This window comes from Peromyscus eremicus, chromosome 8a (genome assembly GCF_949786415.1).
Source record: "Peromyscus eremicus chromosome 8a, PerEre_H2_v1, whole genome shotgun sequence".
In the NCBI taxonomy this organism is placed as follows: domain Eukaryota; kingdom Metazoa; phylum Chordata; class Mammalia; order Rodentia; family Cricetidae; genus Peromyscus; species Peromyscus eremicus.
Window position 1 is genome coordinate 87,940,510 of NC_081423.1, and position 25,849 is coordinate 87,966,358.

General features: G+C 40.7%; 1 protein-coding gene across 2 annotated transcripts in view; it reads left to right on the forward strand.

The window, feature by feature from the left end:
- Positions 1-25,849, forward strand: part of Map3k3 (mitogen-activated protein kinase kinase kinase 3) — an 80,861-nt gene that overhangs the window by 18,277 nt on the left and 36,735 nt on the right. For both annotated transcript variants that reach the window (XM_059271961.1, XM_059271962.1), the window contains exons 3-5: positions 8,031-8,071; positions 13,171-13,270; positions 18,987-19,100. In XM_059271961.1, the coding sequence (XP_059127944.1) occupies positions 8,031-8,071; positions 13,171-13,270; positions 18,987-19,100 (255 nt within the window). The remainder of the gene's footprint in view (positions 1-8,030; positions 8,072-13,170; positions 13,271-18,986; positions 19,101-25,849) is intronic.

The window sequence follows — 25,849 nt, forward strand, 5'->3', positions numbered from 1 at the left end:
CCAGGGTCAGGATCTGATTCTTCAGATGTCTACTAGTGGGTACTTCTGCGTTGGAAAGCTGCTTTCTTCGTGGCAGGCATAAGCAGGGCAGGGCCTTGGTTATCAATTCCAAACACAGACCCACTCTTCACTCTTTAGAACTCCTTTTCTTTTTCAGAGATTGTTGGTAAGGAAAGGAGGGCTGGCCAGCTTGAAAATAAGATACACGTAAACCTAGAATTGCTTTGTAAGTTTAGTTTATAATCATCCCTTCCATTAATTTTTTTTATTACTTCCCTGAGTCATTTATAATAAAAAAAAAATTACTATTTCCATTTTCTTTTTACTTAATTTATGTACTATCTTTGAGAAAAAGATTCCAGTTCCAAATGTGTAAGGAGCCACCAAAAATATACAGCAAATAGCCTGGTGTGATGGCATATACCTTTAATTTTGGAACTAGAGAGGTGGAGGCAGTCAGAACCTTTGTGTTTCAGGCCAGCCAGGGCTACATAGTGAGACCCTGTCAAACAAAAACAGCAAATATAGGGAGAAGGGGCAGTGTAGAATTAGAGAGAGGGTACAAGGGATGATGACTGAGGGAGGCTTGACCAGGTCAAATTAATTGACAACATTTACTTAATAAACCCCGAGTTTTTTATTCTTAGAGCCCTTTTGGATTACATGTGCAGACTTGAAGTCATTTCTGCTTAAGTCTGGTATTATTGTTGGTTATTCATATTATCCTTACTGACTTTGAGTCAGCTGTGAGGCTTACACTGTCAACTTTCCTGATCATAGCTTTCACCAGTTAACTTTCTCCTTAACAATTAACTCTGGTGGACAGGGGACTTTATTTGCCTAAATCTGAATGGTATTTTGTTTGTTGCTTTTGTGGGTTTGTTTGTTTGTTTTTGGCTCGTGTCTTAGGGTTTTATTGCTGTGAAGAGACACCATGACTGCAGCAGCTTTTTTTTTTTTTTTTTTTTTAAGACAGAATTTCTCTCTGTAACAGCCCTAGCTGTCCTGGAACTCACTTTGTAGACTAGGCTGGCCTTTGCCTCCCAAGTGGTGAGATTAAAGGCATTTGCCACCACCACAGCAACTCTTATAAAGAAAAACATTAATTGGGGTTCCCTTAGAGTTCAGAGGTTTAGTCCATTATTGTCATGGCAGGAAGCATGGTGGTATGCAGGCAGACATGGTGCTGGAGCTTGGAGTTCTATATCTGGATCTGCAGGCAGCAGAAAGACAGTGTGAGCCTCTAAGCCTGGCTTGAGCTTTTGAAACCTCAAAACCCACCCCCCAGTGACACATTTTCTCCAATAAGACCACACCTCTAATAATGCCACTCCTTATGAGTCTGTGGGGGCCATTTTCATTCAGACCACCACAGCTTGTTTTTTGTTTGTTTGTTTTTAAACAAGGCCTCATATAACCCAGGCTTGCTTTGAACTACTATGTAGCAAAGGACAACCTTGAACTTCTGATCCTCCTGCCTATGTCTTCTAAGTGATAGGGTTATAGGCCCGTGCCACTATCCTCAATTTTATGGTACTGGAGATCCATCCCAAAGCCTTGTGTGTGTTGATCAGGCATTCTACCAACTGACCTCAGTATTTATACTGAAATTTTTTTCAGTAGCTGTAGCATGTCTCCAGCCAGTTTAATATATGCCTACAGTCAAACTTCTTTTTTTTTTTTTTTTTGGTTTTTTTGAGACAGGGTTTCTCTGTGTAGCTTTGCGCCTTTTCCTGGAACTCACTTGGTAGCCCAGGCTGGCCTCGAACTCACAGAGATCCACCTGGCTCTGCCTCCCGAGTGCTGGGAAGGCATGCGCCACCACCGCCCGGCCAGTCAAACTTCTTAAAGACACCCCCCCTCAAAATGTGTTGTGTTCTGTGTATGAAAACATGTAGTCTTACAGGGAAATGGGAAATACACAGAAAGGAGAGAGGAGAGGAAGGAAAGGAAGATGGGCATAGTGACACATGCTTGTAACCCCAACATTCATTCAGGAGAGGCAGAAGGATCACTGTTTCAGGCCAGCCTGAGCTATATAGTGAGATCTTGTCTTGGGGTAAAAATGAGGGTTGGGGTTAGAAAAATGAGAGGAAGGAGGAAGTGAGAAAAATTAGAGGGAGGGGTTGAGAGAGAAATTGCAGCTGGATGTGGCTGTGCATAATTATATGGTATAGAGAGTGAATGCTGGCAGAAGCCAGGAAAGTGAAAGGTATGAGCTTGGGTCAACCTTTATGAAGTGATTTCAAGTGGAAGTGGCACTTGAACCATGTGTAAAGATATATAAAGGTTTAATTAGATGAAATAAGAGGTGACGATTAGGAAAGAGGTGATTAAGACCTAGGGGAAAGAATACGGCATATTTGAGGAACAATGGTACACATTGACATGGCTGGAGAAGAGGGTTCCTGGGGGAACAGGCAGTATAATATAGTCAGGTAAACTGAAGGAGCTGCAAATGATGGCAGAGAATTTAGTATTTCTTCTATAGGTCAGGGGCATCACTGATAATTTTTTAACAAGAAAGGGATATGGTGAAAGAGGTATTTAGGATGGTTGATATTAGAAAATGTAGAGTTAATGGGATAAATAATAGAAAATAAAAGAATAGAGTGGGTGGAAGAGAGGAACAGAGAAGTGCAGAAGTAGCTTTAAGAATCTAGGATTAGCCGGGCAGTGGTGGCGCACACCTTTAGTCCCAGCACTTGGGAGGCAGAGGCAGGCAGATCTCTGTGAGTTCGAGGCCAGCCTGATCTACAGAGTGAGTTCCAGGACAGCCAGGACTGTTTCACAGAAAAACCCAGCCTTGGAAAAAACAACAACAACAACAACAACAACAAAAAAATCTAGGATTATCAGAGTATGGTGGCACACAGGTTTAATGCAACACTCAGGAATCAGAGGCAGAGGCAGGTGTATTTCTGTAATTTTAAGGCTAGCCTGATCTACATAGTGCATTCCAGGACAGCCAGGGCTCTGTAGAGACCCTTTCTCAAAAAACAAAAAGGAATCCAGGACTAAGAGGAAAGGTTCTCAACAATGGTGATACCAGGAAGAACAGGAAGCAGAGTCTCATGCTAAAGGTGTTTAAGCAGAAAGTAAGGGGGAAGGAAGGAAAGGTTCATGGTCACAGATTTTTGTGTACATAGAGAGGACAGTACGATCAAAGTTACTTTGTATTTCTTGGGTTTATTTATTTCTATTTTATATGTGTGCTTGTTTTGCTTGCATCTATGTATATGTGCCACATGCATGCCTGGTGCCAGAAAATATCAGGAAAGGGCATCAGGTCTCCTAGAATTAGAGCTAGGAAGATCGTGAGCTGCCATATGGATATTGGGAACTGAACCTGAGTCCTTTGGAGGAGCAGCCAGAGCTCTTAACCACTGAGCTATCTCCCCAGACCCTAAAATTAATTTTTAATTTTTTTATTTATGTGCAGAAGAGATTGTCAGATTCCCTGGAATTGCAGTTGTGAGTTGCCCAACATGGGTGCTAGGAACAAAACTCTAGGCTTCTTGAAGAGCAAAACATGCTCCTAACCACTAAACCATTTCTCTAGCCCTCAAATTTTGATATAATGACACAGAAGGGTTGTCTAGCTAGAGGTAACATGTGTAAAGCCTTGAGTTTGACCCCTAGGAGAGAAACAAAAAGAAATATTGACATTGAGAAGGGGGACTAGTTTAAGAGGGTAGTTGATATAGACATACAGGCCAGGTTAAGAAATTACAATGGGGGAAAAACTGAGAATGGGCAGGTAGGGGTGTGTGTGTGTATATGTGTGTGTGTGTGTGTGTGTGTGTGTGTGTGTGTGTGTGTGTTGATTTTTGCAGGTTTCTGTGTGTGTGTGTGTGTGTGTGTGTGTGTGTGTGTGTGTGTTGATTTTTGCAGGTTTCTACTTCCCCAGCTGCAGTTTTGAAAATCCTAAAAATTATGCAAAAATAAAAGATTTTTTTAGGGTGTTTTTGTTGTTTAAATTTTTATTTTTATTTTTATGTATATGGATGTTTTGCCTGCATGTCTGTGTACCATGTGTGTGACTGGTGCCCAATAGAACTAGGCTGTGAGTCACCATGTGGGTGCTGGGAATTAAACCCAGATCTTCTGGAAGAGCAGGTAGTGCTCTTAACCACTGAGCTATCTCTTCAGCCCCAGTTTTTTGGTTTTTTTTTATTTGTGGACACTCATTTGACAACAAAACAAACCTCGTACCCTGAGTCTCTGTGACTTAACTTGGTATGTCCAGTATGAGGAGGAAGATAGCTTTTTCCATATCTCTGTACCCATGTTGAGGGGTCAGGCACTACTTTGAAACATGTAGCTGCCAGAATATAGAACTCAGTTCTGTCCCAAGCCGTTGATCAGAACTACACATGGCTAACGTCAGGAAATAACTGGTGTGTATTCTGCCTTGGCTGTAGGTTGCTTCCCTAGCTACTGCCCCCAGTAAGAGAGAAGCATCACGTGATAAATAGAATACACACCATTCTGCCTAAGTCCTAAATGTGCATTCCAGACTATTTTGGTTCCAAATATTTTGGCTAAAAGATAAGGGAGTTTTTATAATCATTTATTGAGAACTTGTATGTCAGATACCATTCTAATCTCATTGCTTGATTATATAATTTAATTTTTTGGAAAGTCTATCCAGTAAGTACTATCACAGTCTCACTTTGCAGATGAGAAAATTGAGTCACAGGGGGGTTTAAATGACAAGTGCCAGGTGACACAGCCAGGAAACTGTAGAACCAGAACTTAAGGTAGTTTGATTCCATTGCTGACATTTTTTTATAAAGGTTTTTATGTGTATGAGTTTTTGCTTAAATGTGTGTAACGTATGCATACCTAGTGCCCAAGGAGGTCAGAAGAGAGCATCAGATCCCCTGGAATTGAAGTTACAAATAGTATGTGGGTGCTAGGAACCAAATCCCAATCTTCTACAAGAGCAACAAATACTCTTAACCTCCAAGCTACCTCTTGAAACCTCAATGTGTTGTTTTTAGTTTTTAATTTTTATTTTTTTTAAACTATGTAACCCTGACTGACCTGGAACTCATAGACCAGGCCAACCTTGAACTCATAGAGATTCATCTGCCTCTGCTTCCTGGGTGCTGGGACTAAAAATGGCTGCTGTTGCTGCTACTTATTCTAATTAATTGAGAGAGAGAGAGAGAGAGAGAGAGAGAGAGAGAGAGAGAGAGAGAGAGAGAGAGAGACTGTGTGTGTGCGCCTGTGTGTCTGTGTCTTTACACCTGTGGAGTCCCAGGGACTGAACTGGGGTCCTCGGACTTGGCAACAAGTGCCTCCATCACTGTGGTTTTGCAAGACAGGGTTTCTCTGTGTATCCCTCGCTGTCCTGGAACTAGCTGTGTAGACCAAGTTGGTCTTGAACACACAGAGATCTTCCTGCCTCTGCCTCCCGAGTGTTGGGATTAAAGGCGTGTGCCATCACCGCCCAGCCCAGTGCTACATTCTTAACAAATTCATAGCTGCTTCAAATACATGTCAGGTAGATGAAGCTTTGCTTCATCTTAGATTGGAGTGGCCCTAGAGATATAAGACTCCTCTTCTAGAGGTTGACTGAAGAGAAGGTATTGAGAGCAGCCGAAAGCCAGAGGTCTAAAGCATGGGAGGTCATATACTGGGAGAGAGGAGGTGAAAGAGGAACCATCAAGAAGCAGAAGTGGTTAGAGTGCTGTCAAGTTCTTCAGACTAGAGCCAAGTCACAGAAGTCAGAGGAGACTGGGCTATGAGTTGAACTGCTTCAGAGAATGGTGAAGGAGTTGAACATAGTTATCTTTATCTGAACTTTCCTTATTTGTGGCTTGTTATGACCAGCCTGACAGAAGAAACTCAGATTTGGGAACTTGCCCGGTCTGGGCATACAAGTCATGGGCTTGGTTATACTTCAGTGGGAGTGATTTGGGGTTTGGAGTAAAAGTTCAGATCCCTTCCACACTAATTTAACATAGAGCAGTGCTTGAGTTCTGGCCCACCTTGGAATACTTTAGTTCCTTCAGTCCTATGAGGAAGATTCTTATAGGTGTATCTAAATACAGTGTTGTTCTAGTTGAAGAATGAGTACTTTTACTGTGCTTTAAGCCATAATTTTTTTTAAAGATTTATTTATTTGTTATGTATACAGTATGTATGACTGCAGGTCAGAAGAGGGCACCAGATCTCATTACAGATGGTTGTGAGCCACCATGTGGTTGCTGGGAATTGAACTCAGGACCTCTGGAAGAGCAGTCAGTGCTCTTAACCTCTGAGCCATCTCTCCAGCCCCATTAAGCCATAATTTTCATTACATTTTAGTTTATTCTGTGTGTATGTGTGTGCCACGTTATGTATGCTGAGATCAGAGAACAACTTCTGAGAATTGGTTCTTTGCCTTCCACCATGTGGGTCCTGGAATTGTATTGGTGAAATTATTAAGGCTACTCCACATAGTTAAAAGGGAGGTTTATTTTGTGGGGTAACTTACAAGTGAAGGGATAGTTTACAGGGTCTGGAAAAGGTGTGGTGAAGTCCGGCGGATGTTCTCTGGAGAACTCTGCTCAGTCTACCTCCAGCTTCCAGGGTCCAGGAACCGAGAGAGCCCACGCATCCGGATCTTGGGTCTTCAGCATCCTCTCTCAGCCCTGCTTTATAGGCATAACCGTTACGGAAGCCTCAATGGAGGTTGGAACTTCCAGGTCAAAGCTGGAATGGCTACCTACTACAGGGTTGTTCTCAGGTTTGGCAGCAGGCACCTTTGCCAGCTAAGCCATCTCACTGGCCCTAAACCATCTCTCCGGCTCTGATACTCTTTTATTCTAATTTAGTGATTCTTAAGGTATGGTCTGGAGACCCTGTAGGACACTCCTTCAGCCCTTTGAAAGACACTGGGAGTATATGGAGTTAATAAAACTTTTCATAACTTTTCTTTGTGTCCCCCTCGTCCAGAAAGGACAGCATTTGTACTGTCAGAAGTCGAGGTAAGGGCAGTTCTTTGCCTAGCAGGCCATTATGCCAGAAAGAAGACAAACTTCTCTCTCGGGATCAGATCAGTACTGCTAGGAGCAATCTTGTCTCATGTCAACAGAATTCTAAGTTATTTAAATGCCATATTCTCTAGGTCTATGAAGTGTTTGAAGACTACCTGTCCATATGACCTATTTATCTGTAAATCTGGACAACCTAACATAACTATAGAGATGACAAGCATGGGTGACTATAATTCTGTAAGTCTTATCTACCTAAATAACCTGAGGACTAAGCCTTCATATAAACGAGGTAAACAGTCTGTAAGCAAATGTATAGTAAAAGGACAATGACCTCAAAATTGTGACAATATACAAAATATCCTAAACAGAGGTAGAACATATGTACAGTATGACAAAGATAATTTTACATTTGTATCAATATACAAGATATTTCAAATAGGAGTAGAAATATATATTATATATACACAATACAAGAAATATAGTTTTATAATTGTATCAATATATAAATTATCTTAAACAGGAATATAAAAAATAGTTTACATTAGTATCAGACAGACTAGGCCTGGCATGGCCTTTGAAACCTCAAAGCCCACCCCCAGTAACATATCTCCTCCAACAAGGCCATCCTTTCTAACCCTCCCCAAATAGTTCTACTAACTAAGGACCAAGCATTCAAACATATAAGTCTATGGGGACCATTCTGGTTTAAACCACCACAGTGGTTCTGTCTGTCTGTTTTTGAAAGAATGAGAAAGAACCAAAGTTGGGTGGGTGAGGAGGTTCTGGGAGTAGTTGGGGGAGGGGAAAACATGATCAAAATATATTGTATGAAAATTTTTTGAAGAAAAAAAAGGGGGGAAGATTAAAGCAGAAAATTCAAGTTTGAAGGAAAGAAAAGAATGGTCTTTCTGAGTGAAAAACTGGAACAGGAGCCATTAAGTGTTAATTAATGGTAATGTTTGCCCAGTGCCTAAAGGATTATCCATGGCTTACTGGAAACTTCAGAGAACTCTCTAACCTATCTGTTATTCCCTTTGGCAGAGTGACGTCAGAATCAAGTTTGAACACAATGGGGAGAGACGGTAAGTTGCCTTCTGATAAGTAACTGTGTTAATGTATGCTGAAGTCCTGAGAAAGCACTGAGCTCAGAAAACTACCTCTAGTAATAAGTTTTTTTCTTTTTAATTAACTTTTCTTATTAATATTTTAGTTATAATTATTTTGTAAAGAGCCAAGGTGGAAATTCTCAGTGGAGAAAGATGTGATTTCACTTAATTTCTCTGCTCATTGTGGAGAATTTAGGACCCTGTGTTGTGGATGTGGCCTCTTTGCAGCTCAATGTGCTTTCAGTCTTGTCACACACACACCCCTTTTGCTTTTCTCTCCCTCACTTTTCTCCCTTTATCCTTCCCTTTGTGTATTTCCTTAGTGACTTTTCTGTTGCTGTGATAAAACACTGTGATGGAAGCAACTTGTAAAAGAAAGTTTCATTGGGCTTACAGTTTCAGAAGGCTAGAGTCCATGATAGAGGAGTAAAGGCATGGCACTAGCAACAGCTGAGAGCTCACAGCTTGATTCAAAAGTAGCTGTTGGAGAGAGGTAACAAGAAACAGTGAGAGTCTTTTGAAACCTTGAAGTCCACCCCCAGTGACACCTCTTGTCCAACAAGGCCATACCTCCTAATCCTTCCCATATAATTTCATCAATGGGATCCAGTATTTAAACATGAGCCTATGGGGCATTCTCATTCAAACCACCACAGAGGAGTAAACAGCATTGCCACAAGAAGGTTATAGAGCCCTGCTATGGGTACCTGCAGTACCTTACTCCTTTTCTTTATTCTGAGAGTTTTCTGCAGCTGATGCATTTCAGCCCACTTTGAAGCCAGCTCCAAAGGAGATGGATAGTTGCTGTTGTCCCTTGAAAAGACTCATTCTCAGAGAAGCGTACAAGGTTGAAAGAGCTTCCTGGTGAAAGTACTGTAGACACGATAGTCGGCAGAGCCAGGGTCCCGCTGCTACTCTGAGTTCTAGGGCTATTCTAACCTGGAGGAAGGGAGAGCTGAGCCCTGTCCCCTAATTGCATATCCTGTGTCCTGCCAGAAGCAAGGAAGTTAAGTTGCCGCTTCATCGTTGGTATTTTTTATTTTCTGACCTGACTGTGATTTTGAGGAATGACCAAACTTGGAGCACCAGAGCCTTTTCAGAAGTAGATATGGAATCAAAAGCTCAATTGTGTTGGAGCTTAATTATGCAGTTATGGTCTCTGAATTCCCTGTTCCCAAAGTGGTGTGCAGTTTCCATGAGTAGCCTTAAAATGTAAGAGTGTATGTGTTTGATTTCAGAGAAGCTGCCAGATGGAAACCACAAGTATTTAAGGTAGTCAGGCAGGAATCGCCTTCTGAAGCCCTGAGCTGAAAAATGCTGCTATCAGGGTTTTGAAAATCTGCATTTTTTAATGGAGTTGTTTTCAGGAACTATGGCATTTCACTGTTTGTGTACTATGTGTACAACTGAGGACTTGAGAGAGTTACTACCAAAGAGCCAAGCTTAAGCTGTGCCAGGCATCTCGTAGTTTCCTGTATTTCATCTGTTATGATTTGGTAAAGAGGGTCATTGTGGACTTTCTTTAGTTTTTATAGAGAAGGAGTATCTTTCCTTCTTTTATTATTTTTTAATCTTATGTGTGTCAGTGTTTTGTCTGCATGTATGTCCATGCATCACCTGTGTACCTAGTGCCTGAGGAGGCCAGAAGAGGGGATTGGATCCCCTGGAACTGGAGCTAGGGTGTTTAGCTACTACTATATGGGTGCTGGGAAATCAAACTCCAGATCCTCTGGAAGAACAGCCAGTGCTCTTAACTATTGAACCATCTCTCCAGCCCCAGTGTCTTTATAAATGTAGGCCATTGTAGAATTGGAATTTATAGAAAAGGTGAAAGAATTAGTGACTCATCCCATTTGTCTAGGTATTCCCTTTCATAGGTAGACTTCCATTTTAGAAGAGTAGGACCTTGACTGTCCACCCTCTAAGAGGGCAGAGAGGAAGACTGTTTCCCTCTGAAAACCTTTATAGTAAGACAAAATTAAGCACTGGCCTAAGGTCTGTTAGCCAGTCGATGCTCTGGGAAGTCATGGTTTCTGATCCTGACCAGACTTTGAAGCAGTTTAGGGTGATTGACTATCTCATAGCCAGGTGCGATGCAGAAGAACTTATCTCTGAGCTTGATTGCTTTCCAGCACTGGAGGAGGGCTAGCTCCCTCATACTGGGACTGGAGAGATTGTTTAGTAGTTAAGAGCACTGCCAGTTCTTCCAGAGGACCTGGAGTTTGATTCCCAGCACCCTCATAGTAGCTAACATCCTGGCTCCAGTTCCAGGGGATCCAGTGCCCTCTTCTGGCCTCCTCAGGCACCAGGTACACATTGATATATATGCAAAGGTGTTTCATGGAAATGTTGGGTCCTTTTGGACTTTTGCTAAGGTCTTAATTAGTGGAATATGGTTTACCCTTCAGCATTAATGGAGAATGTTTCTCTCCAAAGGTTACAGTTAGTACCTCCATCTAGATAGCCCAGATATATAGCACCTAGCAGTACTACTGCTTGGGAGGATTGATTTGAGAAAGGGGAAAAAAAATACAAGGATTATTATAGTGTAGATAGATTTCCTAGTAGAGACAATTGAAATGTCAATGTAATTTCCAAAGAACAGATATGATTACATTAATATTCTATCAAAGTTTTCAACAGAACTTACAGCTATCATGAAAATATTCTGTGTCTACATTATCTATTACAGTACCTACCAGCTGCGTGTGATAGGTGGCTGATGAAACCAAGAAATCAATTTTTTTGTTGTTTTTTTGTTGGGTTTGTTTATTTGTTTGTTTGTTTATTGAGCAGGGTCTCTCTAGCTGTCCAGGAGACCAGGCTGGCCTCAAACTCAGAGAAATCCACCTACCCTTACCTCTGAAGTACTGAGATTAAAGGCATGTACCCACCATGCCCAGCAAGGAACCAGTTTTGAACATATTTTAATTTTAAGTGTTAGTGGTCACATGTGGCTACTGGTTACCATATTGAATAACAATTCTAGATGAGGAAGACTTTTTATACTGCTCATTGGTTTGAGTCTACCTAGCATAGAAGAACATTAAAGAAATTACCTAGTTAGAATTTATAAAAACCTACTGAATTAGAGGCTTCTCTTTTGTGAGTTGCTTACTTCTGATGACACCACTTCCCACTCTGCAGGCTAACATGGAAAAGCCATCTTCCTGTCAGCATGGAAGGCAAGAAGCATAGAGGCTGTATGGCGTGTTTACACTCAACCACTAGTCTGACTTGCCCTCCCTGGGCATCATGAGAATGCACTAGCCATTGGTGGCTATCACTGCACATTGTTTTAGCTTTGACTTCTTCCTACTTTCCTATTGCTTTTTGTTTTCTTTCCTTCTCTTCATCTTCCTGAGTTTTGTTTGGTTGGTTTTGGTTTTTTTTGTCATTGTTGCTTTTTGTCTGTGGGTACCACTCCCCACAACCCCTTTGAGACACAGTGTTCTTATTTGTAGCTAAAGTTGGCCTTGAACTCTTGGATATATTCTTGCCTCAGCCTCCTGAATGTTGGAATTACAGATGTGAGCCATCATACCTGACTTTATCTTTTTCTTACTGATCGATCTCTCTCTCTCTCCCTCCCTCCCTCCCTCCCTCCCTCCCTCCCTCCCTCCCTCTCCCCCCCTCCCTCCCTCCCTCCCTCTCCCTCCCTCCCTCCCTCCCTCCCTCTCTCTCTCTCTCTCTCTCTCTCTCTCTCTCTCTCTCTCTCTCTCTCTCTCTCTCTCTCTCTCTCGGAGTGGGAGTTGACACAAGATCTCACTATATAACTGAGGCAGGCATTGATCTAACTTTGTATCCCAGGCCATCCTAGGACCTCAGATCCTCCTGCCTCAGCCTCTTTTTTTTTTAATTTTGTGTGCATTAGTTTTTTGCCTGTATGTGTCTGTATGAGGATGTCAGAACCCCTGGAACTGGAGTTAGGAGATAGTTTTGAGCTGCCATGTGGGTGCTGAGAATTGAATCTAGTCCTCTGGAAGAGCAGCCAGTGCTCTTAACTGCTGATTCCTCTCCATCTGCTGCCTCAGCCTCTTAAATGCTGATAGGCATATGCCACCAATCCCAGCTTTAATTTTTTTTAATTAAATTTTATTTTGTTTTATTTTATTTGTTGGATATTTTGCCTGCATGTATATCTGTATACCACTTGTGTGCTTGGTGCCCTTAGAGGCCAGAAGACAGTATTAGGTTCCCTAGAACTGAACTTATAGAACTTTGTGAGCCATCATGTGAGTGGGCATTAAAAATCAAACTTGGTTCTTCTGGAAAAGCAAGTAGTGCTCTTAACTACAGAGCCATTTCTCTTGCCCTATACTTTCTAAATTTTCTTAAATTTATTCTTTTAACCAATCCTAACTTTTATTGATTTTCTTCATTTTGTGGTTTAATTTCATTGATAGTTTATTTTGTCATTAGAAGTTTTTTGCTGTTGTAGTTTTTGGTTTTGGGGTTGTTTGTTTGTTTGTTTGAGACAAGGTCTCATACCCTTCAGTCCTGACTGGCCTCTAATTCTCTTTGTAGACCAGGCTGCCCTCTAATTTACAGAGATCTGCCTGCTTCTGCCTTCTAAGTGCTGGGATTGAAATTATACACCACCACTTGGGGAGGAGTTTTTGTTACCAGGTCAGGTGCTCTATCACTTAACTTTATCCCCAATCCAAGAAGACAAATTTGACGGCAAAATTATTTTCTGTGGTTATTTGAATGTGAATGCACTCCATAGGCTTATGTGTTTGAATGTTTGATGTCTGGTTGGACTGTTTAGGATGTGTGGGTTGGAGGTGTGCCAAGTGGGCTTTGAGGTTTCAGAAGCCCACTGCAGGCCCAGTCTCTGTCGGCTGCTTGTGGATGAGATAAAAGCTCTCACTACTGTTCATCACCATGCCTGCCTGCATGCCCCACCACATGGTGGTCATGGACTCACTCTCTGAAACTGTAAGCAAGCCCCCAATTAAATGCTTTCTTTTGTAAGTTGTTTGGTTATGGTGTCTCTTCACAGCAGTAGAAAATAACTAAGACACTTTCTAATTTTTAAATATATGGTTAACCCATGTTCTTGCTCTCTTTAGAATTATAGCATTCAGCCGGCCTGTGAGATACGAAGACGTGGAGCACAAGGTGACAACAGTATTCGGGCAGCCTCTTGATTTACATTACATGAACAATGAGGTGAGGAAGATGGATGGGAAAGGGCCAAGAGGGACAGCCCTGTGCATTTTTTCACTTTTTACCTGAAAAATGTTTAGTTTGTTTCTTTAATATCATCTGCAGGTTTTCTGTTTCTGGAGCCTCTTATTAACTGCAACAACTGGGATTTTTATTTCCTAGATGAGAGATTATATAGCTACTTGCATCCTCCTTATTCAGTAACATCTTAATCTGTGGTGGGATAAGATGAAGTGCCAGAGCCAAGGCTTTGTTTGTTTGTTTTTATTTTGTAATAGGGTTTTGCTGTTGTTGTTTTCCTCAGCACAGCCTTAACAAGTGGAAATTTCAGCAGGAGCTGGGAAGGTGTAAAGAACGATGGCATAGATAATCTATAACGTTCATAAAAGCTAGATTCTTCTCTCAGAGTTTAATTCTAATTGTAGCTTGTTTTAAAAGTTAGCATCTAACCCATTGATTAACTATTTATTTCATTCCTTTCCCCAACAGTCTTTATTTATTTCCGTTCCAAATTTCACCTAGGAAGGAATTCTTTTGACTATTACTTTGTTTTTCTAGCTCTTAAGTAAGTCTACCATTGGTTTAGGCTAACAGTTTCTATTAGTCTGAAAGGTAATGCATTGATGTTTATGTAATAGAAAACATGTGTCTTAAGGAAAAATGTTGGTGACAATTGACTTGAGTCTGCCATGCAAATGCTTTACCACTGAGCCACATCCTTAACCCTCTTACTGTGTAGTTTTTAGTATTTGATAACAAATTAGAAAATTTCTCTGTAATTAAGTCCCTAAATTGGTGGTTGCTGAGATGTGTGTATTTGTATGTAAAAAGGGTTTTTGTTTTGTTTTTGTTTTTAAGACAGTCTGAATATGCAGCCAAGGTTATCTTCCTGCTTCCAGCTCCTGTGTGCTGGGATTGCAGGTGTACACTCACACCTAGCCTTAGGTGCTGAAGATTTTGGTTTTTTTAGACAAGATTTTGTTAAGTTGCCCATGCTAGCTTTGCAATCATGGTCTTTTTGCTTTTGCCTCTCCAGTACTGGCACTACAGTGACATGTACCACACACCCAATGATCTATAGGTTTTTAGGGTACATTTTTGAAATATGGTAAATTTGGTAAGTAAATCACTAACTATAGTTTATAAAAATAAAATACAAATATTCTAAGGCACATAAACTAAGACATTTTCCATCTAGGATATAACTCTCCTTAAAAAGATTGAGTCATTACATGAGAGACTGAGGTTCATGTTGCTGATCTCATCAGTACCAAAGAAACAAAGGATTCCATAGATGACTTGGTACTTTTTTTCCTCTTTCAGTTGTTTTTCCATTAAGAATTCCATTAAAGAATCAAGGACTGACCCAGGCATGGTTGTGCACACCTTTAATCCCTGAGCTCGGGAGGCAAGGACAGGCAGATCTCTATGAGTTCGAGGCCAGCCTGGTCTACAGAGTGAGTTCCTAGACAGACAGGGCTACACAGAGAAACTCTGTCTTGAAAAACTAAAAACAACAACAAAAAGAATCAAGGGCTGGAGAGATGGCTCGGTTGTCAAACTGCTTGCTCCCCAAGTATGGAGGCCCTGAGTTCAGATTCCCCAACACCGACATAAAAGGCCAGGTGCTAGGGAGGCAGAACCAGGAGAATCCCTGGGTTTTGGTGCCCTGCTAGTCTAGTGAAATCAGTGAGCTCAGGCTCAGTGAGAAACTGTCTCAAAAATGAGGTGGAGAACAATGGAGGAAGATTTTTCCGTCCACTTCTACATCGACGTATATGCCAAGTACACCCCCACCACAACATGCACATATACACATGCATGTAAGAATTCCAGATATTTTTCAAACTCTTTCCCCTCCCTTTCTTTTTTTGTGATGAGTTTCCTTATGCAGCTCTGGCTGGTGTGGAATTCCCTCTATAAATTAGGCTGACCTTGAACTTATTGCAAATCCTGCCTCTGTCTCCCAAGTATGCCACCATTCTTTGCCCCCTGCGTTCTTGACAACAAAATATTATTTATTTGTGTAGATATTAATTTTAAATCCATATATCAAGAATTGTTATTAATTACATTAGTACATGTTCTTTTATATTTAGGTCAGTGATCTGGAGTTGATCAGTTTATATTTTGTTAATTTTAAATATGTCAATTCTACTGAGCGTGGTGGCCCACACCTTTAAAGCCAACACTCAGGAACAGAGGAGGAGGATCTCTGTGAGTTCTAGGACAGCCTGATCTATATTGGGAGCCCAAGGACAGCCAGGGATAAATAGAAAGACCCTGTCTCAAAAAAAAAAAATCCTCAATTTTTTCTTTTCTCCCTTTAAACTCTGCTTGTCAGGATTTGAGAATACCCAATAAGAAATTGATTATAGTTTAATATATATTTTTGTAGTAATAGTTATTGAGGTATAATTCACTTATCTTAAAATTCAACCCATTAAAGTATCAGATTCATTGGGGTTTATATTGAATTAATAGAGTTATATAGCCCAAACCACCAGCTAATTTCAAAGCAGTTTCATCTTCTAAAGAAATACTTTAGACCCATTCATTATCTGTCATTCGCCAGTCTCCTCTCTCCAGATTTTAGTTGCCACTTACCTAATTTCAGTATCTTTGGATTTGCTTATTCTGAATATTTCATGTATGTAGAATCATACAGTATAGAGCCTTTTGTGCCTGACTTCTTCCGCTAAGCCTGTGTTTTCATACTGTCGCGTGTATCAGTACTTTATTACTCTTTGTTGCAGAACAATAAAAATTCATTTATATGAATATATACCATTTTATTTATTGATTTTTTTTTTTCAAGACAGGGTTTCTCTGTGTAGCCTTAGCTCTCCTGGAACTCACTCTATAGACCAGGCTGGCCTCAAACTCAAGAGATCTGTCTGCCTCTGTCTCCCGAGTGCTGGGATTAAAGACGTGTGTCACTATCACAAAGCTGTATATACCACTTTTTATATATCTATCAAGTCGCTTTCAGTTTTTGGTGATTGTGAACATTTGTGTATAAGGTTTTACATGAACATGTATTTTCAGTTGTTACATATACCTAGAAGTAGAATTGCTAGGTGCAGCAACTTTTTAACTTCTGAAGTTTCCTATTATGTCTATACCATTAAATAGTTCTACCAATGATGTATGAGAACTGAGATTTCTCCACCAATCTTACCATCACTTATTTCCTGCACCCTCTTTTTCCCTTTTCCCAGTCTCTGCATGCTAGGGAAGCACTCTTGTCTCTGAGCTACTATCCTGAGTGCTGGAATTACAGTGTTTGCCAATATACTCCATTTTCCTTTTCTGATATCCCTTCTAGTACATGTGAAATGCTGTGACATTGTGATTTTGCTTGGCATTTCCCTAATGACTCATGATGTAGAGCATCTTTTTTTGTGCTTATTGGCCACGTACATTGTCTTTGCTTATTTTAAAAGTTGAGCCTTTATTGTTGATTGTAAGAGTTCTTATGTAGTCTATGTACTAGACTCATAAATTGGCAAAATTATCTTTAGTTTTTTTGGAAATTAGCATGCTTATTCCAGTGATTTCTTTATCCTACCCCCCAAACTGACTCTCTCTCTCACTCTCTTTCTTTCCGTCCATCTGTCTTTCTGTTTCTTTCTTTCCAATTTCATGGCACTCAGACAGATTCTCCTGTCTCCCCCTCCCAAGGGCTGGGATTCTAGGTAAACACACTTGTGCCTGCTTGATGCAGTGCTGGGGCTTGAATGTAGTGCTTCCTTACATGCTGGGCAACACACTACCAACTGAACTACATCCCGGCCTGTCATTTATTCCTCGGGAAGGAACTTATCTGCAATGTGATATGAATTATAAAACATTTTCCCATCCTATGAATAGTTTTGAGGTTTTATTTATTTTAGTACTGATGGTTTATTCCAATTTGGGATTTGGAGTTATTATCTCTTTATAAGTTAGGAACTGAATAAGTTAATTGGGCTTTTGCTTGAATTTTGTTTTTAGCATACACATATAAGTTCTGACATTTGCTAGGTCCTAGGTAAAGCATACTTTTGCATCTTTAATATTAAGTACTTGGGCTATGGAGATGGCTCAGTGGGTAAAGCACTTGCTGTCCAAGTATAAGGACCTGAGTTCAAATCCAGAGAATCTCTGCAAAAACCAGGCACTGTAGTGTATGTCTGTCCCAGCGCTCCCACAGTGAGATGGAAGTCAGAGACAAGAGAATCCCTGACACTCACAGCAGGTCATCGCTCTAGCTTATGCAGTGGCAAACAACACAAAGAGATTGTTTGAAACCAGGTGGAAGGTGGACACTGGGGTCTGAGGTTGTCTTCTGATCTACACACATGCACTGTGGTGTGTGCACACCCAAACTCACAAGTGTACGCATACACATATGTCAAACACAGACACATCATACACACAATTTTTTTTAAATTTTAGTATTCATAATGTCCTCTGCGTGTAACAGTAAGTGAGAGTTATCTGCATTCTCAGATACCTTCTCAGTAATTACATGGGCTAGGAACAGAGGAGGTTGATTTCCAGTTCTAGTCCTGCCTTTAAGTGTTATATAACATTAAGCACTGCTGTCTTAGGATTTCAATTGCTGTGAAGAGACACCATGACTACACAATTCTTATAAAGGAAAGCATTATGTAGCCCAGACAGGCTGACCTCAAAATCGTAATTCTCATATGTCAACCTTCTGAGTGCTGGCATAATAGGTGTGTGCCATTGTCTCTGGCTTAAGACTAAAGCTTTAAAAATTGAATTGAGGGATTGGAGAATGCACAACTATCTATAATTCTAGTTTCAGGGGATCCAACACCTTCTTCTGACCTCCATAAGCACCAGGCACACATGAGGCAAACCTACATTCATGCAGGCAAAACATGCATACACATTAAAAAAACAAGTACACTCTTTTAAAAAAATAAAGAATTGACTCCAGGGGCTATAGAGGTGACTCATCAGATAAGACTACTTGCCCTTGCAGAGGACTCAGGTTTGGTTCCCAGCATCCACATCAAGCAGCTCACAACTGTCTGTAACTGTAGTTTCAGAGAATCCGATATACTCTTTCTGGTCTCCATAGGCATCTGCATGCATGTGGTACACATGCACATACATCGGGCTCACACACAAATGAATAAAATGAACTTTTAAAACAAAGAGGTCTCGCATAGTGGCACATGCTTCAATCTCAGCACAAGAGGGAAAGGCAGAAGGATCTCTGTGAGTTCAAGACAAACCTGATCTACAAAGTGAGTTTCAAGACAGCCAGGGCTACATAGAGAGATCCTGTCTCAAAAAACAAAAACAAAACAAAAAAAATCATATATATAAAACTGTATGACTCCATTTATATTAAAAGTTCAAAAAATACAAATCTGTAGAGTTAGAAAATATGCTGGCAGCTGCCTAGCACTGGCAGTGGGAAGAGGGATGGACTGTAAATGGGCATAAGATCTAAGTGAGGGAACTGTTTTAAGATTGAAAAGAACTGATGGATGCACAGCTCTGTAGATCTATTTGGGAATTACTGCACACTGAGAGGAAACAAACTTATAATTTCAGCTGGATCTCATAAGACCTCATAGTATCCAATGAGATTGTTTTTCTCTGCACATATTTTTAGTTTTTTGTTTTTGCAAACTAAAGCATTAAGATAGATTTGTATTTTATATGATTTCCTTTTTTCTGTGCCCTGTTGTTATAGCTCTACATCCTGTTGAAAAACCAAGATGATCTTGATAAAGCAATTGACATTTTGGATAGAAGCTCAAGCATGAAAAGCCTTAGGATACTACTGTTATCCCAGGACAGAAACCATGTAAGTAGCCCCTGTCGTGGAAGACAAAGCTTACATTCCTTCAGTTTTGCCTTGTTTACTTGACAGGATTTTATGTTTCTTAGCCACTGCCAACGTAAGAATATAACATTCATTCCAGCCCCATCAGTGACCAGCAAGTCTTCTACATTTGATTTCACTGGAAGCCAGATTGTTAGGGTCAATCACAACAAAGATGATTTGACCAACAGCATGGGAGAGGGGAGAAAAGCATTTCATGATAAAGGAGAAAAAAATACACCACATATTCCTTTGATTAGATTTTGATCTAAATAAGAGATATTTGTATAGTGTAGGGGTTAGGTACAAGGATTAGCTGTCAAAGATTTGAGACTCACATGCTTTTTGAACCCAGTTCCCATAACTCAGTGGCCTGGCCTTGCCTTTGAGACACATATGAGAAATATACTTTCACTTGTGTTCACTGGGAAAACTGGCTGTAGGCTGAAGGGCTTCTTGCAGTTTGCCAGCTTAAAGTGACTGGTTTATCAAATGCCTGGGAATTATCTCTTACACATTTTCCTCTACTGAATGCTTCCTTGGGGTGTACATTTTGTAAGCATGCTTGCAATCTTGACCTGTTTGCCATCACTGCAGATGGATGTTCTGGAAGATGTCTTGGCACTCTTTCTTTTAATTACAGTTGAAGACAGCTAACTGTAGACAGAACAGTTATATGAGAATGATGGACGTAGCATACCAGAATAGTTTAGGTGGACTGGTCCTTTGCTGCCGTTTTATTTTGTTTTGTTTCTTTTGTGTTGTTTTCTGAGGTAGAGTCTCACTAGGTAACCCTGGATGGCCTAGAACTCAACAGGTCTGCCTCCTAAGTGCTGGGATTAAAGGTACCACTACACCAGGCTCCATTTATTTATTTAGATTTATTTTATTTCATGTGTATGAGTGTTTTGGTTGCATGTATATATGTGCACCACCTGCATGCATGTCTGGTGCATATGGAAGTCAGAAGAGGACATAGATTCCTAGAACTGGAATTAAGGATGATTGTGAACTCCCATGTATGTGCTTGGAAATGAACCCAGGTCCTCTGCAAGAACAGTAAGTGCCCTTAACTGCTGGACCATTTCCCTGGCTCCTCATATATATGAGCTCTGGCTGTCTGGAACTCACTATGTAGACCAGCCTGGCCTTGAACTCACAGAGATCCACCTGCTCTGTATGCTGAGTGGTGGCATTAAAGGCATGTGCCACCACACCTGACAAAGAGGTTTTCTTAATCTCAAATATATCCTTTGTCTGGGTATGTTGGTGAAATATTCCGAAGTAGATATATACCATTATATTTATCTTTTCAACTTACTCACCTGCTCCTTATTGTCATTCCTTACTATCAGGTGAAATCTAAATGAAGCCTAAGGCAGCCAAGGATGTATCTTAGTGATGGAACACTTACCTAGCATTTGGGAGGCCCTGGGTTTATATCTAGCACATGAATGAATCAAGCAATCAATCTAACCTAGCATCTAGGTTAATCACTGTTCTATTGCTGTGAAGAGACATCATGACCAAGGCAACTCTTATAAAAGAAAGCATTTAATTGGGAGCTTGCTTACAGTTTCAGAAGTGAGTCCATTATCATCATGGTGGGGAGCATGGTGTTGGAGAAATAGCAGAGAGCTATACCTTGATCCACAAGCAGCAGACCAGAGGAGGTTGGAGGAACAGAGAGAGTGAGGGAGATACACACACACACACACACACACACACACACACACACACACAACACACATACACAGACAGACAGACATTGGGCCTAGGATGGGCTTTTGAAACCTCAACACCCATCCCACTGACACACTTCCTCCAGCAAGGCCATACCTCCTAATCCTTCTAATCTTCAAACAGTCCTACTTCTTGGTTACTAAGCATTCAAAGATATGAGCCTATGAAGGCCATTCTCATTCAAACCACACAATTACCAACTGTTCCTTGCTTTTCGTTTCCCAGTCTTATAGTTTTCATCTCCTTTGGCATATTCCCTCCGTGTCTGCAGCCAGTCCGTCCTGTCTTCTTGTTTCTTAGCAACTGGTTTGATACTACCTATTACAGTTTATCAGCATTCTTGCTATAACTGTTTTTATTATTTCTTATTCCTTCAGTCTGGATGTAGTTTTCATACCCGTTCACATTTTGTTTAGTAATTGCCTTCTCATTGCATATTTGTAAGTTATGCTACAAAAGATTATAAACTCCCTAAGACTAGGAGCTGTATCATTGTTTTGAGACACTGTCCCACCCTTTCTTTAAATAGTACATGAGGAGTGCCTTTTTAATGTATTTATTTATGTACATGAGTACATTTGCATATGTGCCTGAATGACAGAAGAGAGCATCAGATCCTTTTATAGATGGTTGTGAGCCCCTGTGTGGGTGCCAGGAATTGAACTCAGGACCTCTAGAAGAGCAGCCAGTGCTCTTAACTGCTGAGCCATCTCTCCAGCCCCTGAGGATTGCTTTTTAAACTCTATCTTAGTTAGGGTTTCTATTGTTGCAGTGAAACACCATGACCAAAACACAAGTCGGGGAGGAAAGGGTTTTTTGGCTTACACTTCCATTTCACTGTTCAGTGTCAAAGGAAGTCAGGACAGGAACTCCAACAGGGTGAGAACCTGGAGCAGGAGCTGATGCAGAGGCCAAGGAGGGGTGCTGTTTACTGGCTTGCTCCTCATGGCTTGCTCAGCTTGCTTTCTTACAGAACCCAGGACCACCAGCCCAGGGATAGCACCACCCATAATGGGCTGGGCCCTCCCCCATTAGTCGTTAATTAAGAAGTGTTTTACAGCTGAATTTTATGGAGGCATTTTCTCAGTTGAGGTTCCCTCCTTTCAGATAACTCTAGTTTATGTCAGGTTGACATAAGACTATCAGCACAAATTCTCAGCAAATGTTGATCATTTTTAGCAAACCTCCCTTCCTTATAAAAGAAGCTGGATTAGCAATTTAGTTGAATTATTTCCTGATTGTACTATCACCTCTGACTCGTAATTCCTATACTCCTCTGATCCCCTGAGAAGTTAAAAGATAACTAGTTATTTACTTCCACATTCCATTTACTAAAGGGTGCTTATATAAGACAATAGGTATAGCTTTGGCACAGAATTATTTAAAATAATTTTAATAAAATAACTGACCGTCTAAACTCTGACACTCATCATGGTCTTGCATAGGACAAATGCTACATAAATGTCTCGAGTCCTATCATTTAAAGCAGTGGTTCTCAATCTGTGGGTCTTGACCCCTTTGAGGGGATTGAATGACCCTTTCATGGGTCACCTAAGACCATCGGAAAACACAGATATTTACGACTCATAACAGTAGCAAAATTACAATTGTGAAGTAGCAATGAAAATAATTTTATGGTTGGGGGTCACCACGACATGAGAAAGTATATTAAAGGATTATAGCATTATGAAGGTTGAGAACTACTGCTTTAAAGTTACACATTTAAAAAAGCAAAGCTGGGGGCTGGAGAGGTGGCCGTTAAGAGCACCTAATTGTTCTTCCAGAGGTACTAGTTCAATTCCCAGCAACCATGTGGTGGTTCACAACCATCTGTAATAGGTACATCTGATGTACCTAAGAACAGAGCACTCGTATACATAAAATACATGAATAAATTTTTTTTAAAGTTTAAAAAAGCAAAGCTGTTGTACACAGTCCTCATCATAACACATTTATTGGTTTATTTCTGCACATACCTCTTGAGTTTCTAATGTATGTAGACATACTTGATGTAAACTTTTTCAGTGCTATTCCTGCAAGTCTCTAAGTTTACTTTATATTATCATGAACATTGTTCCACTATCTAATCTTCATAATTATAATTTGTTATGATGCATAATTTCCTTAACAAAATATACCATAATTACATGACTAACTTTTGGGGGGAGGTGCTAATAGGAAACTTAAATTGCTTCTATTTTTAGCATTAACAAAGATTTTCACTTAGTAACAGTGGAGGCTGGGTGTAGTGGCATGCACCTTTAATCCCAGCACTTGGGAGGCAGAGACAAGTGGATCTCTGTGAGGTCAAGGCCACCAGCAGTGAGAACCTGTCTCAAAAAGCAATATTAATAATGAGGAAGAGGAGGAGGAGGAGGAGGAGGAGGAGGAGGAGGAGGAGGAGGAGGAGGAGGAGGAGAAGAAGAAGAAGAAGAAGAAGAAGAAGAAGAAGAAGAAGAAGAAGAAGAAGAAGAAGAAGAAGAAGAAGAAATAATAAAGATAGGGTGACAAGTCGCTTTGTGGGTAAAGGCTCTTGCCTCTAAGCCTGACAACCTGATTTTTATCCTGAGGACCCACATGGCGGAAAGAGAACCAGCTCCCAAAAGTTGTCTCCACATACATGCCATGACATGTATGCATCCTTCACATGTACACATAAACACAGAATAAAATTTAAAAATAAAATAAAAAGACCAGCTAAGGCAACATGATGACTCTGCCTCCATTAAATGAATTAATTTAATTAAATAAAAATTTGTTAAAAGAAATAAAAGTAGAGGGCAATGAGATGGCTCAGAAAGTGAAAGTACTGACTGCCAACTCTCATGACCTGAGTGTGATCCCTGGAGCCTATCTGGTGGTAGTCGAGAACTAACTCACACGAGCCATCTTACCTCTGCACACGCAGAAATAAGTAAATACATAAATAGTTGTTTTTAAATAAATAGATTGTTTTAAAAGAAGGAGAGTGATCAAGGAAAGATACTACCCATCATTAATCCATGTCATCCACATGTATGTATACAGGCACATGAAATATTAATTTTGTGCTTTTAATTTCCAATTTTTAATTAACTATTTAATTTGAAAAGCAAAATGGGATAGGCTTTGTGGCGCACACCTTTAATCACAGCACTTGGGAGGCAGAAGCAGGCACATCTCTGGGAGCTCAAGGCCAACCTGGTCTACATAGTGAGTTTTAGAATAGCCAGAGCTACATAATGGAGAGACTCTGTCTCAAAAAAAAGAAAAAGAAAAGTGAAATGTGAAATATAAAGTAGACAGACTGGAGTTTATAGGCAGTTCAGTGGTGGGATGCTTGCCTAATAAATCCAAGGCCCTGGCCCTGAATCTGACCCTCATCCACCAAAACAAAACAACAAAAAAAGAAAAAGTAGACACCTATAAACTATAAGCCCATGGTTTTTAGTTATATTCAGTTGATATAAAGTTACTCTACCAGATTGCTATAAAGTGTTTCCAGGATTACTGTCATTACTGGTTACCGAGAGGGGACCAGTATGCTACCACATAGACTGGCACTAGAGATCACACTGAAGTACACTACTCCAGCACACTGTAGCTTCAGTCTTCAGTTCCTATATCACTAATAAATGTTGGCCATTTTCTTTCTCTGCTATGAATCTCCATGTTTTGTAATTGCCTCATCCAGCTTTTGTTACTGTTTCTTTATTTTGAGGCAATCTCTAACCCAAGCTTATTTTGAACCCACTATGTAGCTGAGGATGGATGACTTGTACTTCTTGATCCTACTGCTTCTACCTCTGGAGTGCTGGAATGTACACAGGTGTACATCACCCTGTCTAGTTTACTCAGTGCTGAGACTGAACCCAGGGTTCCGTGTAAGCACCCTACCAACTGAGCTACACCCCTATCCCAGTTTTAATTTTTTTATAGCTTTTAGATTTTTAAAATTATTTTATTTTCTGTGTATTACCTAAACTACATATGTGGTTGGTGCCCATGGAGGCCAGAGGAGGGTGTTGGATCCCCTGGAACTAGAGTTACAGACAGTGTGAGCTGTCATGTGGATGCTGGGAATCCAACCTAGCCCCTTTAGAAGAGCAGCCAGTGCTCTTAACTGCTGAACCATCTCTCCAGTCCCACCTCCCGGTTTATAGATTTTTAAAACTGAAGGTTAGGCCGGGCAGTGGTGGCGCACACCTTTAATCCCAGCACTTGGGAGGCAGAGGCAGGCGGATCTCTGAGTTCGAGGCCAGCCTGGTCTTCAAAGCGAGTTCTAGGACAGACTCCAAAGCTACACAGAGAGAAACTCTGTCTCGAAAAACAAACAAACAAACAAACAAAAAAACCCTGAAGATTAGAGTATATGTTCTTTGATATATTTCAAATCCATGCTGCCAAGATTCAGTCAGTCTCCACTATGTGAAAGGCTTTGCGTCTAAGCAGATGACCTTGGCCACTCATCATGTAGCTCCTTCCCTAACTTCAGGGCTATGGGGCCTCTCCTTGCCCTTTTCCCCCCAGTATGTGGTTTTGGCTGTTTTTTCCTTTCTGACTCTGAGCAGAGAGCTATTGCACATTGGAGGCTTCAGCAAGAACATTCACTTCCCCTTGGTTCTGACTTCCTGTTAGAACAAGACAGTTTGTCAAGACAACCTTACATGTGATGAAGTCTGGCATGGAAAGACTAGGGAAGGTTGCTTGGCAGCTGAACTTGCCCCTGGAAGCGGGAAGCCTTTTTCCTGAAGGACAGGATATAGAGATTGTTTATGTGGTACTTTTTTTTCCCCTGTTGGGAGGTAGAAGAGATGCAGACAAGCAAGTAAAAACTTGGACGCAAATTGTAGCTCCTATTTTTACTCTTGATAGCACTCTTCTTTTCTTTTTTCATATTAAATTTTAAGCTTTCTCAGTGTAAAGCCCCACCCTGTTATTTGATGTCTCACCTGGGTGGCTTGACTGGGTTAGCACAAAATCAGGGTGAGTGCAGGAAGGCTGCTGAC